We start from the raw sequence: 17,931 nt of genomic DNA, 5'->3' as shown, positions 1-17,931 counted from the left end.
GAAGGAGTAGGAAAAAGCTTTTTGTAATAGTTTTTATTATTCAATGAACAGAAATCGATCTTCTGGAGAAGGCAAATATTGCCAGCTGCTATGGACAACAATTCATAAAAAAGGTAGCAGAAAGTACACTAAGTAACTTTATTGAAATAAAAGAATCATATTTTGTTCTGGGCATGATGATTATTTACTATTCATGGAACTGAAAAAAAAATCTGTTATCAGGCATACAAGTCCTTATCAGTTATGAAAAGAAAAATAGATGTTTATTACCAAGATGGGGGAGGGGGGAATCCAAAGTCCTTCTTAAAGCTGTTTTTTAAATAGCATGAAATTGTTTTATTTTAATTAAAATAGCAAGGTATCATTTATTGTTATATCCTACTAGACATTTTAAAAAGCCTTTTTAAAAAACTGTTGATTTTTGCAAAATCCTATAATGCTAATTATAATTAATTATAATTAATTGTAATTCAAAACAAAACTTTTATTACCAAAACCCACTTTACTATAAAACTGTAAACAGTGGGGGTATTTCATAATTACCCAAGGAACATTATATTATGGGATATAGAGTGTGAATATTATTGGGATATTTTAGTAGAGATAATATTGTATTGGGAAGCACTATTGTGGGATAGCATAGTCCTGGCATAGTGTAAAATCTGTATTTATGTGTGGGATGTCCGTATGATATATGAATCATATCATTAGCAGTGTAAATGCATCTATATTGATCTCCACAATATTTCAAAAAGCAATAAACACAAGCATTTATTTACATATTTATTATAACAAAAATAATTCTCTTTAACATCTAATATTTTACACAAATAATTACAACAGGTTTAAAATTTGCCTTTGGACATAAAAAAAAACAAAGTTGAATAGCCACTTAACAGCACAAATGTTACTCCCAAAACATTTTCAGAAAGTAGAAATGGTTGCTTAACTGTTAAGAAACTTGAAGGCTTTGGGGAATACAAACAGCAGATACTTAATGCAACAGAAGTAATAATACTACTTTAATTTCCAAATTAAATCATCACATTTCAGAGGATAATCAAAATTCAATGTTAGCAACAACAACAACAACAAAGACTCAGCCCAGTGAAAAATTCAAGGGTTTATATCTTCCACAATTTGTTTCCAGTCTCATGTATATTCTATTAAATTATAAAATAAATTAAGAAAAAGTGAAGCTACTTTCAAAGAGTGAGACTTATATCTCCTTAGTTCAATTTTAAATGGGCAAAGTCAGAATCTTTAATCTGAAAATATCTAGATAATAATAAAAGTTAATCTTTTGTGTAGTACTGTTGAGATGATAAACAAGACAATAGCAGTACATCTGTTCACGTAACATACAAAATATGGAATGTAGCTGAATCCAAGGGGCACTAGAAAAGAAGACTGTCTCATGTCCATATCTGAATGTGGGCAGAATTAACCCTGCGAAGGATATGTAGAAGTGGGAAATGCAGCAAGTCTTGCTTGTGGTGCATGATACACCATCTGAAATGTCCTTTTCTAAACATTAGCTTTATTTTGCATCAATCCTGAGACTACAGTGCTCTACATGTGGAATTTACAAGACAGAATAAAAATACAAATAGGCCTCAACATTGCAGGCCAAGTGCACAAGAAACTTTTGGAAAGACACAGTCTATTTAAGCATCTCTAATGATAGCAACTATTCATTATATAGATGATTTGTAGATTTGACAAAGGTGCCAAGTACCTCTTTATAAGGAACAATATTTTTTTGTTTTTAATGCATTTAATAGGTGGTAATGGCTATGCCAGGCACAAGTCAGTGTAAAATAAGGATATATTTGGAGTAAGTTTCCATGCATTCCTTAATTTAGCATAAGGAACCTATTTTGGCCCTAACTTATCCTGGACAAACAAGCTGAAAATCTTATTCATCAACAGCCAGCAAAGTGAAATGCAATGTGAATATGCATCCCTCTATTATGTTTCCCCCTCCTTTTCTTCCCACATTAACATATCTCATGTATTCATTCAAACATGCATATTCTTACATGGCAGAGAGGCTTCAAAAAAAACCTCCACTGCTATCAGTATTTCAAAATAAGCCTGATTACTAATTTTCTAAAAGAGATTTGAATACCTCCTCAGCAGCAATTTGGTTTCAAAAATGTTGCCCAAGCCCCACACAACAAAGACCTTTTAAAATACGCCACAAAGAAGTTACTTGAAAGCCTTGAAAAGAAGAGGAACAGCTATTGTCTCCAATTTGGTGCTACTAAAAATAAGATTTTCTTTTTGATTGGGACAACAGATAGGAAAATAGTTGGAGAGGATCAAGGACTTTGGAGAAGTGACCAAGAGCCTTCTAATATTGGCTCAAGTTTGCCTGTGTCTACATTATATCATAAGACCATAGATATTCTATACTAGAATATACTACATACTATATTATGGGACCAAAAATATTAAAATCATTTATTTTTAATAGAAGTAAAAGAATTGGCCTGTAAAACATAAAAACATATTGTTGTATGTGTCAGCTAAGTAGTTTTCCAATATTTAGGGCTATAAATAATGTCTGGAACTGCTCATTGATGTTTATAAGAACTTTTGGAGCATATCCCACTATCTACCTCAAACCCCCTCAGAAATTTCAAAGCACTATATTAAGCAAAATTAACAAGTTAAGAAATTATATGTTTTCTAAAGAGTCAAATATTGATTTAGAGAAGAGAGGGTAAAATAAAATCCAAACAAACTCAATGATTTAGGAAGACTGTTCTACTAGAAGAATACTATCATCTGTTACTTAAAGAGATTTTGGACCCTTTATACATCTGCATTAGTAAACCAAAGAATGTCAAATAGCTTTGATGGAAATATTATAAAAGCAGAATACTTGCTACTAAAAGGTGAACAAGTGAAATAAGAATTTGTTATTCCTTAGCTAAGCTGTTCCTTCAAAAATTGTTTCTGAAAAATGCAGGTGTCTAAATTACTGTAGGGATTCTACTTTTACTAACTCTATGGTGTCTTTGACAACAATGCAGAGCTGACCTTAAAGTTAAAGATAAAAATTGAGAGCAGAAAATACAATTAAAGTAGAAAAAAAAAAACCTGAAACATTTGGGATAAACAATTTTAACAGCATTCTGAACAAGGCCCAAGAGTAACCTTCTACAGCAGTGGTTCTCAACCTTTGTAGCTTGAAAATGGGTGGGCTTCAACTCTCAGAATCCCCCAGCCAGCACTTTGTAACTTGAAGATGGGTGGGCTTCAACTCTGAGAATCCCCCAGCCAGCACTGCTGGGGGATTCTGAGCGCTGGCTGGGGGATTCTGAGAGTTGAAGCCCACCCATCTTCAAGCTTCCAAGGTTGAGAAACACTGTTCTACGGTATGTCGTATTTTAAGTGGGGATGTTCACTGGGGGAGAGTGGGAGGAGGGATAAAATAGTTTGCATTCACTTAATTGCACTGCACATTAAAAAAAAGGCTGGTGGAACATTGATCATATAATCATGGTCACCATTACGACTTTTTTAAAATTCTCCCTGCAGATGCTCCTGATTTAAGCATCTATTGCAACATCTTGAATACATATTAATTACTTCAAGACAATTTTATAATTGCAACATGCAGGAAATTCAGACCAGAGTGACTGCTTTACTTTCATTGTTCCATTATTTAAAATGAAAACTGCTTTGCTCGTAAGCCATTTTTTGCACTATATTTAACATTGTTCAGTAGTTATCACTGTGTCGCTTTAACTGATGCACACATCACCTTACTGAAAAAGTCATCGTTTGCAGTCGATGCAGTTTAAACAAGATTTAGAAACTAATTATATGCATTTCCAGCACTCTATCATGGAGAGCAAGTGTATTAATTTTTTTAGCGCTTCACTTTTTTTTTTTTACTCATGATTGAAATTCAGGGACATTATATATTGTTGCCTGAATAACATTTTATCTTGACCTCTATGTATCTGCATTGCAAGATGAAGGTACAACGTGCCATCATGTGGAAAATGGTAAACAGAAAACTAAGAGGAAATAATAGTTTCTTGTTAAATTAATATAGCCAACATTTTTCCATTACTAAATTAACATGTTTGTGTAAATGACTGTGAAAGTTACTTTCTGGGAAAACACTAACAGTAAGGCAGAGACATTCTTAGAAGATATGTGAGATATATTTATATTTTTTAAAAATGGAAAATTTCTATAAATACTTTATTAAAAAAATAATTCAAATAAAAATAATTCCCCCATTCAGTTTTACAAAAAAGTGATTGCTCTTTAATTTGGTTCTTCTGTGAGATTGATCACAATATGGCGATCTATAAGGTTCTTCAAAAGTCTTTGCTCTGCAACAATATCGTGGTATTCATTCTGCAAAGAACAATAAAAGAAAAATACAAATATTTTGCAACCTTTTTTTTTTTTTTTTTTTGCCAACAGTAACTATTTATTTATTTGATTTCCATACCGCCCATCTCAGCAAATGACTCTGGGCGGCTCACAAGTCAGAAATGTGCACTATAATCAAAATCCTAAAAACATTTAAATAAAATAAAATAAAATAAAAACCGTTAAAACACTAAAAAAATGTTAAAATGTCTAATGTGAATACATACAAAGCAAGACATCAGGCCTGTTAACAATATAGTCAGGAAGCAGCGCAGTGGTAAAATCCAAATTTTTTTACTACCGGTTCTGTGGGCGTGGTGTGGTTTGGTGGGCGTGGCTTGGTGGACGTGGCAGGAGAAGGATACTGCAAAATCTCCATTGTCACACCACTCCAAGGAAGAATGCTGCAAAATCCCCATTCCCTCCCCACTCCTGGGGGAAGGATATTGCAAAATCTCCATTTTCACCCCACTCTGGGGCCAGCCAGAGGTGGTATTTGCCGGTTCTCCGAAAAACTCAAAATTTCCGCTACTGGTTCTCCAAACTGCTCAAAATTTCCACTACCAGTTCTCCAGAACCTGTCAGAACCTGCTGGATTTCACCCCTGAAGCAGGGACCCTGATGCACCCCAGGCTTGGTAGCACAGCCAGCTCTTTAAAGCTTTATGGAAGGCTAATAGGGTTGAGGCCATTCCAATCTACGAAGGGAGGATGTTCCACAGAGCAGGACCTGCTGCAGAAAAAGCTCTTCTAGTCCCTGTCAGCCGACATTTTTGGCTGACAGGATCTGTAGCATTAAGTGAATACGGCAGTCGATAAGTGAACCCAGTGTTCACTATGGGACAGCTTTTGCCACAAACTGGAAGTAAATGCTGTTTTTCAGCAAAGACATTATAAATTGCATTTCTGTGACCACGGCGGGAAATCGGAACTTCAAAACCAGGTTGTAATTAGCTTTCTCGGGGTCCATTGTCACTTTGAATGGTCACCAAGCAATTAGTTGTTAAGAACTACCTGCCTCATGTTTTCAGAGCTTGATTTGACTCTAAATAAAGCAGTTTATTGGCATGCTAACTCTAATAAAAGAGATTAACAATAATCATCACACTGAGTTATGACCAATGATAGCTCAGAATGGTTCTGTCTCCTAAATTTCCTTTAGATACTGCAGTACCCACCCCCTCCATCCAAAGCTGATCTGAGATACAACTTTGAGAACTATATGAAAGAAGGGGTGGATATCTAATAACAGATCCCCAGAAAATACTTTCTGCTACTACAAGCTGACATTTGATACAAGCCAGTGAAAAGAAAATACACTGCATAAATATAAAAGTTTCTAAAGAAAATAGGGTTTTACCTTAATCATCAAAGACATGGTGTCATTACCGTAATAATGCAAAGAACTGCCCTGATCCTGCAGGTTGTACTTGAAGCCTGTCACATGAACTTCAGTACATATATCAAAGGCAAAGGCAATGGCAATTAACCCTGTTGTAGGATGTTTTGGTCTCTAAAAAAAAATCAAATTATAAATATATTTGATTTGCAAACAGATTCACGTATGTCAAACCACATTTGCATTTGGAAGAAATACGGCAAATTCTATACCTGCTCGCTAATCTATCTAGTGTTGATTATGGTAAACCAAGCGTAGGTAACTCCTTTGATGAATAGATATTATATTTCTTGAATTTTTGAGACTTAGGCAAAAATACAGAAGGTAACAATACTACATCAGTGGAGGCTCATTATGTAGTAGATTGACTAATTGCCTATTTTAGGACGTGTTTGTTTTCAATATACATCAGTCCTTGATAACTACACAATACTTTTTATATGGTTGTTATTTCAAAATGGTAAAAGACTTTGATTTGGTAACCGGGAGGGCCTTTGGAAGCCACAAAAGACAAGGAATGAAATCAGTAGTGGGTTGCTACCGGTTCGCCCCGGATTGGGCGAACTGGTGGCAGCAGCGGGGAGAGGTTCCGCCCGGATGCTTCTACGCATGCGCAGAAGTGTCACGCACAAGCACGAACGCGCCCACAAGCGAACTGATAGCGATTGGATTTGAAACCCACTACTGAATGAAATGCTGTAGATTTTGCTCCCCTATAGAACATAGAGGTAAATGCAGAACTGTGCCTAAAACAGCTGCTTGTGTGGAAGTCTCAAGGAAGTGCAATTGTTGGGTATTTCGCACTTTGCTCACAATAACTGTTAGGCAGCATAGCTGAGATGCCTACAGGAGAGGCTTTCTAAGTGCTGAAATCTTTCCCAGCCTGTCTCTTTCAAATGCCTTTAACGGTTTTCCCGTTTGCCTTGTTGATATCAGTGTCATCTGGCCAACTGTCTACCTGGTTATTGTTGCTACAGCTTTCATTACTTTTGCACACCGTGAAGGAGCTTGCTTACTGGTCTGTGAAGCACTCCTGCTATTCTAAGTCCTCACCATGGGTAACAATCTCTGCTAGATGCTCAGGCATTGCTATAACTAAGCTGCAGCGGCCTGGTCTTTTCTTTATGATTCGCCACCCCCTCTGTTGGCTGTGAGCCTCATTCAGCCAGCTTTCTCAGCCTAATCTAATGAATAAGATAGTAAAGAAAAAATGGGTTGAAGAAAAATGGAAAAAGAAGCATATTTTAACATGAAAAATCTCAATCTTGACTCAGCAGATTCTGAAGACATACCCAGTTGTTTTTCACTCTGGTCTTTTCCAGAGTGAAAGTGTATCAGCCCTCTAAATAGGGCTACCTCACCTAGGCTGCAAAAATCTGGATGACTACTAGATAAGAGCAGAAAATTTGGTTGAAGAATCCATGTTGTCTGGATTACTTTGCAGAATTTAAAGAAAATGTGGAAAAAACACATTACTCATTATACCAGCAGTCCCAATTTTATGTTCAATTCTGGAATAGTGATACATTGGAACAATTTTAGAAGAGGGCTATCAAAGATGGTGAAGCCCTGGAAACAAAACCCTATGAGGAAAGGCTAAAGGGCTCAGGGTAAATTTAACCTACAGAAGAGGAAATGAAGAGCAATATAGACATCTTTAGCTATTTCAAGGTTGTGGCAGACTAAAGTGAACAGGCATTTTCTATTATTTCAGAACTAATAGGTTATACTATCAGGACCCAGATTCAAGCTAGACTTCAGAAAGGACTTTCTGACATAAAACTACCAACTAGTAGAATAGCTTGCTACATGGAATGATGAATCCTACTTTATTTGGTTGTCTTCATACAGAAGTCCGATGGTCATCTATAGTGGATTCTGCACTAAGCAGAATCTTGGACTAGGTAACCTGCTTACTAAGGTTCACAAGCTAACTAAAGACAGTGGAAAAGCATTAAGATTATCTGCCTGCTCTAGATGACCTGTAACCACCAGTTATAGTTTTTCTATCAAGCAGAATAGCAGCACTTAATTTATTTTAAGAGCTGGTTCAGAACACCAAGTTCATATAAATGAGAAAAAAACCCTCCAGAATTGATAACATTCCTTGATTCCACTTTTAAAGTAGCCAATTATCATTTAATATGGATCGTTCAGATATGCCAGGAACCAGTAGATTGTCTCAGTTTAGTAAAATGGCCTCCTAAATCGGAATTGCTAAGAAGAATGTAAAAGTTGTATTTACTCACTTATAATGGAAGATAAATATTAAGATATGGGACTATTACCTAAGGGCATAGTTATTGCTATTGATTTGGGTATGTTACTATAGGCCCGTGATGGCGAATCTATGGCAGGGGTGCCACAGGTAGCACATGGAGCCATATCTGTGGGCACGCGAGCATTGCCATAGCTCAGCTCCAGCATGCATGCGTGCGCCAGTCAGCTGATTTTTGGGCCTTCCGGTCCCACCGGAAGTTGGAAAATGGGCTGTTTCTGATCTCCGGAGGACTTCTGGGTGGGTGGGGAAGGCCGTTTTTGCCCTCCCCAGGCTCCTAGAAAGTCTCTGGAATCTGGGGAGGGTGAAAAACAGGCCCACTGTGCCATAGCATGCTAAAAGTGGGGGGGGTGCGTGGGGGGTGCGCACGCATGTGTGGGAGCAGGGCACATTGAATTATGGATGTGGGCATGCACATGGGCAACCTCCCCGGGCTCCCCCTGCTTTTGGCATGCAACGGCAAAAAGGTTAGCCATCACTGCTATAGGCCAATAATAATAATAATAATAATAATAATAATAATAATAATAATAATAATAATAATAATAATAATAATAATAATAATAATAATAATTACAATTTTTATTAGACAATAAATGGAACTAAAATGTATAAAATTGAGACTATATAAATATTTGTTAGTATCAAATGAATTGATTCCATTAAAGTTCAGTTCGTTTTTTAAAATTCTACAACTATATCATTTAAAATGAAAACAGTTATGTAAAATAGTAATCCAAACCAACATTTAAAAATACAAATATGCACTTTTCAGGGATTCTTGCATTTTTTAAAAAATTAAAGATTCTGCAGCCTGAAGGTGCTTGAAACCTTCTGCTTAAATAACAAGTAAAAGCTTTATTAAATTATATATTTATATTACATATATAATTATATATTACATTACAATTAGTGCTCAAAGTTCTAATGAAAAACCAGTGAAATGTCTGAACAATTTTGTGTATTTATGAATTTTATTGTTGGCTGTTCACCGCCCTGAGTCCTTCGGGAGTAGGGCGGTATACAAATCAAATAAACTAAACTAAACATCAACTAGAAATCTCAAGTTAAATTATCTTGAGCCAATATCTCATACTTTCCTTCAACCTACCCAATTTCTCAAGATTAAGAGGATAGGATAAAAATAATATGTACCATTCCCAATGCCTGGGAGCGAAAAACAATATAGAAATATAATAATGTACTAATTTTGTTGTAATAGGTAGTCTACAGGAAACTTTGATTCAGCATTTACGATTACAATTTCTTAGCCAATATTATTGAAATTGTCATAGTAAAATACATACTCCTCGTCTAGGGAATTTTCTGGGGAAATGAAGCAATTCATATGCTGTTCTTTGAATAATAAATGGATCAAGGATTCTGATTTGTTTAGGCTTATAAATCATCCTCGTTGCTGGCTTCTTCCAGAAGACATCAGTTGCCTATGGACAAAAAGCATGCCTTTAATAGGTTAAAGCTATACTTCCATAACAGAAAAAATGTGCCATTGTAACAGAAAGAAATATACAATAGTTCTAAAAAAAGATGCAGTAGTCATGTTTTCTGATTCATACTGAAAACATAGTGAAAACATACCCTGATTACATTAAGGAAATGGAGGATAATGAACTTTATAAATGGGAAAACGTTAGCAATATGATTTTTCATTAACTATAAGGCAGTGCTGATCTGCAATGAAATCCTACAAAACTGAGAAAAGATTACCATCTTTTCTAAAAACTATAATCAAGTATCAATTTAAAAAATCCTCCAAACTGGCAATTTTCCCCTAAATGCAGAATGTGTCCAATATCTCTTACAACCCACTACAATTGGGAAATCTACATCTCTAAATCCCACCATTAAACTCATAATGGTGCTTTACAGAGCATTTATACAACATATTAAATGGGATTGTCAACTCTTGAAATGACTTTATCTGAAGCCATATTCTCTTCTCTTCGTTTCTTAATTGCCATATATATGGGGGGAGGGGGGGAACCAATGGAGTGTGAAATGTTTTCTTCTAATGTTCCAGATATAATAGCCCTAGGGCTCGTTGGAACCAAGGTCATCTTAACAAGTGCTTGTAACAGCTGGAGGGAGCAGCCGGGAAGCATACCACATGGGGAACATCTATTCTTTTAATTCTATAAAACCGTGGGAAATATTTAGAGTTGGATTCACACCCGAACATGTTGATATGATATACCCAAAAAAGGAGATCTTTGAGAAAAGCTACAGCTTCAGAGTCCTGAATTGATTGGGATTATTACTCGGAACCATCCCTACATCCCAATCCATCAACTCTTGATCACTCTTCTGCAATCCACCATAACCCATATAGAAATGTGCTCTGTCACTGATGCCCCTGCGCTTTGTCCTCACTACAAATGGTGGTTCAATACAGGCAATTTTGTTTCTCATAGAACATTGCTGCTCCCTATCACCTCAAAACTACCCAAGTGACTTCAATCCTTCAGCAACCAGGCCACCTAGGTCTTCTCTATGTCTATGAAGATTCTTAGTCACCCATGTCATGATTGTACCAAAGGTGCTTTTTCATCTTGAAGATGTTTCACTTTTTGTCCAAGAAGCTTCTTCAGTTCTGACTGAAGAAGTGTCTTCAAGGAAAAACAAAGTCTAGTTGCCTTTTGATCTTTAGATCTTCACTACTGTCAGCCAGGATACCTTAGCTCAACACTCTGATCCTCATTTGAAACAGATACGGGGAAGGAGGAGGATTACTAACTTAATATCTGAACACAGATTTTCAGTTATCTAGGTGAATAATATGTCCACTTGGTCTCATTGAAAAAAATGAACTTGACACTAAGAGCAGACCTTTGTTGTTGGGTCTATCTTCCAACAGTACCTCAAACAACAGGAATTCAGAGGACCTGATCAAAGGAACAAATCTAAGGGCCACTATTCCATTCTGATTTCTCAGACTCACTCCCTTCTGCTGGTTGGGTGAAATCATTAAAATGAGACTTAGCCTCAGCATTAGTCTGCTTAAACTCAAGCCAGGTGAATCGTCAATCTCCTTCCTACTTCCTGCTTCTTGTTTGCACTCTAAATTTCCATTTTAACTGTGAGGCAAAGACACAAAACGCCATTCTGCCAGCTCCAGCTAACTCTATTCCAGTAAAAAAAATATCCTCAATATAAATCTTTGGATTTCCAAAAAAATATTTCTAGGAATATTAACTTACAATCTAGCACAAAAAGAGTTTATCAATATCTGAAGCACCTTCCTTTCAAGAGAAGCAAGAAAGGGGATTTTTAAGGAATCTGCTCAAATTTTCTAAACTTTATTATCAGATTTCCATCTGTCTCTTTTTTATTCAACTCAAAGTGGCATACATAATATTCCCACTTATTTTTTCCATAACAACAACTCTGCGAGGTGGGTTGAAAGTCCATCCATCAGCTTTTTTGACTGGCCAAGAACCTGAACTCATGATTTCCCAGTTTCTAGTCCAACACTTTAACCATTATATCAAACTGATTGTTCCAAGTTACCTTGTCTGTATCCAGTCTTTTTTTTTCTCCCTTTCCCCATCTTTTAAAAAAGTAATATTCTTAAATTGTAAGTGGATTTTTACAATATTAATTAATATAGTCTATAAGGGTTATCAATATTTTATTTGGGAAAAGGGGAACATCATTATTATTATGAGATTTTTAGTCCAAGTTTTTACAATATATTTTATTGTATGTATGTAATACAATATATTAACTCAAGGATACGTTATAAATATTATACAGTATGTTTTTATTTAATTCACTAACTTCATCTATGCAAAGAGTGTATTTAATTGATGCAGGAAGCAGATGAAAAAAAAAATGAAAAAAAAATATAGATAAACAATTATCTTTGCATGATTTCTGCTAGTTGAAGGAAAGGTCAAAAAATATATTCCAAAAGTACTAACCTAAAAGAGATCATTCTTACTTAGGACAATTCCCCATGGTTGTATACAGCAGTATATAAATGAACATTGCATTAAGCATAGCTACATGTTCTTGTGATTTAGGCATACTGTAAGAACAAGCCAATCCTGCAATAATGCAATTAATATTCTCAACCAGTACCCACTGCAAAGTGCTGTGTCTCTTTATGGTAAGGAGAAGCAAGAGAAAATTTAGATGCATTGTCACGGCACTGAACTTACCATTATATTATGGCCACTTAATACGTCTGAAAGCCATTTTAAGTCATGACGCTTGAAGACAATAAAGACTGCAGTGGTTTTAGGATCATAGTGAAGTGGATCTGAAAAAATTGACTCTGGATAGAAAAGTCGGAATGTCGTCCTCCTTCCAACATCATCTTCATAGCCTTTAACAGGCCCATTATTCATTCTATTCAGGAAAAATATTATTAATAGTTATGAAAAATCCTGCTTTTATTTCTGAAGTACAACTTTAAGACTGCATTTAAAATCAGAATTTGTTCTAATATTGATTAAGTCTGCAGAGTATGCAGATTTCACCTGTAAATACATAATAGATGAATATGACAACAGGAGAGGTTTCACTGAAGCAATATTAGGTTACATGCCTTAACTCAATTGTTGGAATCTTTTGCTTTTATTTTTAGGAGCAGCTTCCTTTGGGAGAAATCTGTCAAGGGACATAGAAGAACCCAAATCCCCCTCTTTTTTAACATTTTCTGCTCTCCCTCTTTTTTGTCTTCCTACCAAGCAGATTACTAAAGAATGGACTATCTTTGACAGAAGTCAAAACTGATGCACAAGGCATTTGACATGAAGCAAAACGTTGCATGGATTTATTGAAGGATGCATATGATATAAAAACTAGCAAGTCAGTCATCCTTGATTTAGTTTCTATTTGCTATCAGAAGAATCAATATATAGATTAAGTCCTTTTGCAGAAAATTTTTCTGAACCATGTAAGCTGTTCTGTAAGCTATTTGAGCAACACAAACATAGGATGCAGGAATGTCGCAAGGGAACAGTACCCACAGTAGTTACATTTCCTGTGGTTTCCTATTTCTTCTTTAGCTTAACTGAAACAACTGTACTTTCTCATAATTTCTTCCTAAAATATTATGTAAAGTATTGAATATACAATCTTGAAATTATTTCTCCTAAATAAACTTTTTTATTCTGTCTTTGCTTTACCTACCGCCTAAGGTAATCTTTTTCCTAGTGTATATTTCAATTAAGTTACGCATTATAACCAAACATATGAGACTGATTGTATCTTTAAGGCAACAGCTGCTCATGAAAAGTTATCACTATTAAACCTAGTTAATTTTGAAGGTATAGCCAGTCTTCATGTTTACTATTTTGCTATAGACTAACACAGTTATGTACCGTATTTTTCGGATTATAAAACGCACCTGACTATAAGTCACACCTAAATTTAGAAGAGGAAATAAAAAAAAAGTTTTTGGCCTCCGCACATCCTATTTTCAGGCCTTTTTTCGGCCCAATTTAAAGGCTTTTTTCTTCCCGTTTTCTAGGCTTTTTTCAGCCCATTTTCAAGGCTTTTTTCTGCCCGTTTTCTAGACTTTTTTTGGCCCATTTTTGAGGCTTTTTTCAGGCTGTTTTTTCTGAAAACATTCAGAATTTTTTTTCCAAAAATGAGCCAAAATAAGCCTCGAAAATGGGCTGAAAAAAGCCCCAAAAATGGGCCAGAAAAAGGCCTGAAAATGGGCGTGCAGAGGTAATATTTGGTCTTTAAGACACACAGACATTTTCACTCCTTTTGGGAGACAAAAATGTGCATGTTATAGTCCGAAAAATACGGTATTTTGTTTGTAACTTTAAAAAAACAAATAAATAAAACAAAAAGTGAGGTAGGAAGGAGCAACCTAGGATGTCATCAATCATAAATTAATCATAAATTTAATCATAAATTAAATAATCATAAATTAAAAGGAGATATTCTACTTTGCATAATAAAGTATCAGTTATAAATTTATCCATGAATTTATTACACAGTATGCCTTTACAGGTAATTCTTCTTGTCAGGCGCAAGAAGCCAAAAGCTGGGATAGAATTCAAAAGTACTATGTCTTTATTTCATGCTGCCTATGCAAGAATCTGTTTTACTAATGGTCAAGGCAAACTTTGTGCTAAATAAGAGTCAATGGAATTTATGGGGGCTGGACCTAGATCTCTTGTGAGAGCATAGTGACTCCAAACTGATGATGCATTTGACCTTGCCTTCAGGGTTAATCTGGTCATCTCCTACACTTGTTTAATCACTACAACTGGGATCAGTAACCCCATCGCTAATTGCCCATCAGTTATTAAGTGAGATATTATATGTCTGCAATGGACTTACAACCTCACTTCCACTGTAATTGTTAAGCAAATCACCCACACTCATTAAATAAGACACTTCATAACTGCTATTTGTGATTTTATTCCTGACTTCTCCATTGATTCTGCTTGTTGGAAGTCAGCTGTGAAGTATACAAGTTGTGATCACCTCACTGTGGGTAATTGTTAAATGCGAAGACAGATCATAAAGTTACTTTTTCAGTGCTAACATCATTTCAAATAGTCTCTAAACTGAGGTCTACCTGTATATATTGCATTATGCCATATTTCAGTATGCCATTTCCTGCCTCTTTTCCTTTTCCTGCCCATACCCATAATAAAACTAATGACAAAATACTTGTTTTCACAACAGAAAGTTTCTTTACCTAATTACCACATCGTAAGAATCAATTTTTTGACCCAGCTTCTTGTTTCGAAGGATTCCTCCATTGCCAACCACAATACATTTTTTACAGGGTGGGCTGTTGAATGATAAGAACACATCTATTAAGCATTATACAATAAATGTGTGTTTATAAACAGAAGGGCAATGTTAAATGTAATTTAATCAAAATATTATTACCATCAATGTTCATATTCAGATGCCCTGAAGATGAGGAAGGAGACAAAGTGATACTCTCTAAACTTTAAGGATAGAAAATCAACCTGCTGCTGCAGATTAAATCTATTGGATTTGAAATGGGTTTTTAAGCAGCAGGTAGAGCTCCCCAACCAACATCATTCCTGACAGTTTCTCATTTGTAAGCACAATTTCTGAAGCTATTTTCCCATTAAACTAAAGCAAAAAGGGAATGGAAAATGGATCTGGGACACTTCGTTTAAGCCACACAAGATGTACAAAATCACAAGATCCGTTTTATTTCATTTTACATTTTTGTTCATCTTGCACAATAGATAAAGCTATGTTAGGTAAAAATTTGCTACTTTTAAAACTACATTTTCATGTCACTTAATTCATAGAGGGAGAAGGAAGAGACCTTATATGAGAAAGACTGCCAAAGAAAAAAGGAATCTGCAACTTTGGAAAGCCCCTTAAATTGGCTTCCTAAGTAGTTTTCAATTATAATGTCATAATTTTAAGTTTCACTGATTATACTATCAATTCAAGAACTGTTAAAAGTATGAAAACAATTAATGCTTCTGCTAATGAAAAAAAAATCTGCAATTAAAATTCTATTACGAAATACAAAAAGCAATATTATATCATAAAATGCATGGATTTTCTTACAAAGATCTCTAACATCACATAAAAGATATAATCTTCACCTGTTATCTTCCGGGAACAGGTCACAGCTTTCAAGTTTTGAAAGTGCAAGTTGAAAATAGATTTCTGTAACACAAACTTTTTATTTAAAAAAGAACCAGCATTTTATTGTCCCAACAAAATTCAGCATAATTGATTTGAGTATAATTTGTTGTTGCTGTAAAACTAAAGTGCACACAGAGCAGATTTCTGTGCAGGAACTTTCTTTTGAATTTTTAGAGCTAACAAAAAATAAGGCCACCTCAATCCAGCTACCTGCATCAACATGGCTTGCAAGCAGGATTTAAGCACCACATTCAACAATCAGGAATGTTATTCTGAGGCAACTCTCATTGCATCATATAAAAGACATGTCTAGAAGCAGAGTAATCTCTACTTACAAAGATATGCAATTATATTCCTAAACACATAATCACAATCAGACTAAACATATTCCACACATTTTATCGCCTTCTCAATGAGTTTCAGCTGCTGCTCAAATATACATAGTGGAAGCATTTGCTACATAATTATAAGAACTGGCCCCCAATATGTGCAAATTCTCAGCATTGAGGTAATGGTCTTGTTGAGATACATATGACTTATGCTCAGTATATTCTGCCAGCGGGCCTGGGGAACCCAGAGCAGGATGGCGCCCATTAAATGGCTCATGTGATCTGCTGTCGGCAAAGCAGGGGGTGGGAGGTGATTTTGTTATATTGCACTATATTAATTTGATTCTTTTTGTTAGTTTTTATTGTTTTAAATGTGGTTTTATATTCTGTAAGCTGCCTTGAGTCGCCATGGGCGAATAGGCGGCAATATAAATTCAATAAATAAATAAGTAAATAAAATAAATTAATATAGATACAAGACGACCTCACCAATATTACAAATGAAGAGAGTACAAGAAAACAGTTCCTGCATCTTCTAATTTTACTGCCGAAGCATGTTGTTAGTTTATATTTCACTCTATCTCTATCCAACAACACTTCTGAAAACACTATACCACTGAATAAAAATGAAGTACACATCTTTCATAATTGAACCCTAACTGTATACTGCTGGTACTATGTATAAGTATATGGCAGTGGTCCCCAACCTTTTTGGCAGCCAGCACCAGTTTCATGGAAGACAATTTTTCCACTGACTGAGGTGTGGGTGTGGATATGTCTCCCTAGTAACATTAACATGCCAACACTTACTTACCTGAATTCCTTACTCCATAAGGTAGTTCAAACTTATTACTTCCACGACTTGCAGATGTATCATAAAAATTACTTTCGCACAAGAAAGGACAGAAATTATCCATCCTAAAGAGAATGGAAAAATACTTATTTGTATTTATGTGGCTACTTTACACTGTTTTTCAGACTGCCTATTTCTCACCAACTAAACTCTTACTTTAATATAATTAAGCAACAAAAAAAAGTCAAAAAAGGCAAATAGCTATTGTAATAGACATACATACATACATAAAACATAACAATATACTGAAATAACAACAACACAGACACATTTTTAAAACAATTATTCCAGAAATTGAACAGGCCATTTCTCTGATAACCATATTGTCTAATGAAATGTGTTGAATAAGATAACCAGGCATCTTACTAGGATCTCAGTATAATGAAGTAGACCCTCACATGAACATTTAAATGTGCATATTTGAATTATCAGACCAAAGGAGAAATATAGTCTTTAAAACAGAAAAACAAAAGTTGGCTCTACTGCTAATCAGACAAAAGTGAAACCATCATAGAGAAATAGCTATTAATCAGAAACAAAGACTAAAACAAGATATTTATTAAAGGAATTTATTAAAAACAAATCATATATATAAGCTGAGCTGGGACACCATATCATGTCAGTTCAGTAAAAGATTCGTGCAAAATTTCCATTAAGCAAAGTGCAAAAGTTTCAGCATCTCTGGGTAGGGCTAAACAGGTTTTTGAAAAATCCTACTGAATCTTGTACCGTAGTTTCTATATGAAGATTCAGGATAGCATACTTTCAGTGCCCTATAGTTTCTAATCCTGTTTCTTCAGAAAGCGAGAGTCCAGAAGGACTAGTAAAAGGTCTAGGAGAATCAACAGAATAAATCTTCATATCACTGACAAGAACTATTTTTGTCACCAAACCAGGCATGAATTATGGAATGGATTCAAATAAACAATCTCCTTTGAAATAGCATTGTAAGGAGAAGATACTGCCTGCTCTAAGAATTTGCTCTAACATAGTACACTAGGTCCTGGGTAATACTTATTCTGGTCAATTAGACAAATTAG

The 17,931-nt window shown here is 35.2% G+C and overlaps 1 protein-coding gene across 9 annotated transcripts in view; it reads right to left on the bottom strand.

The window, feature by feature from the left end:
* Positions 1-745: 745 nt before the first annotated feature.
* The window catches only part of ST3GAL6 (ST3 beta-galactoside alpha-2,3-sialyltransferase 6), an 80,467-nt gene continuing 63,281 nt past the window's right edge, over positions 746-17,931 (bottom strand). For all 9 annotated transcript variants that reach the window (XM_087894841.1, XM_034412222.3, XM_087894842.1 and 6 more), the window contains 7 exons: positions 16,853-16,956; positions 15,667-15,730; positions 14,766-14,861; positions 12,259-12,448; positions 9,385-9,522; positions 5,761-5,913; positions 746-4,383 (listed from right to left, as the gene is read on the bottom strand). In XM_087894841.1, the coding sequence (XP_087750967.1) occupies positions 4,291-4,383; positions 5,761-5,913; positions 9,385-9,522; positions 12,259-12,448; positions 14,766-14,861; positions 15,667-15,730; positions 16,853-16,956 (838 nt within the window). In that variant the 3' untranslated portion in view covers positions 746-4,290. The remainder of the gene's footprint in view (positions 4,384-5,760; positions 5,914-9,384; positions 9,523-12,258; positions 12,449-14,765; positions 14,862-15,666; positions 15,731-16,852; positions 16,957-17,931) is intronic.

Source organism: Pantherophis guttatus, chromosome 5 (genome assembly GCF_059756535.1).
Source record: "Pantherophis guttatus breed Tessera chromosome 5, ASM5975653v1, whole genome shotgun sequence".
Classification (NCBI taxonomy): domain Eukaryota; kingdom Metazoa; phylum Chordata; class Lepidosauria; order Squamata; family Colubridae; genus Pantherophis; species Pantherophis guttatus.
The sequence above is the reverse complement of the archived record's forward strand: the minus strand, read 5'-3'. Positions and strand labels throughout refer to the sequence as shown.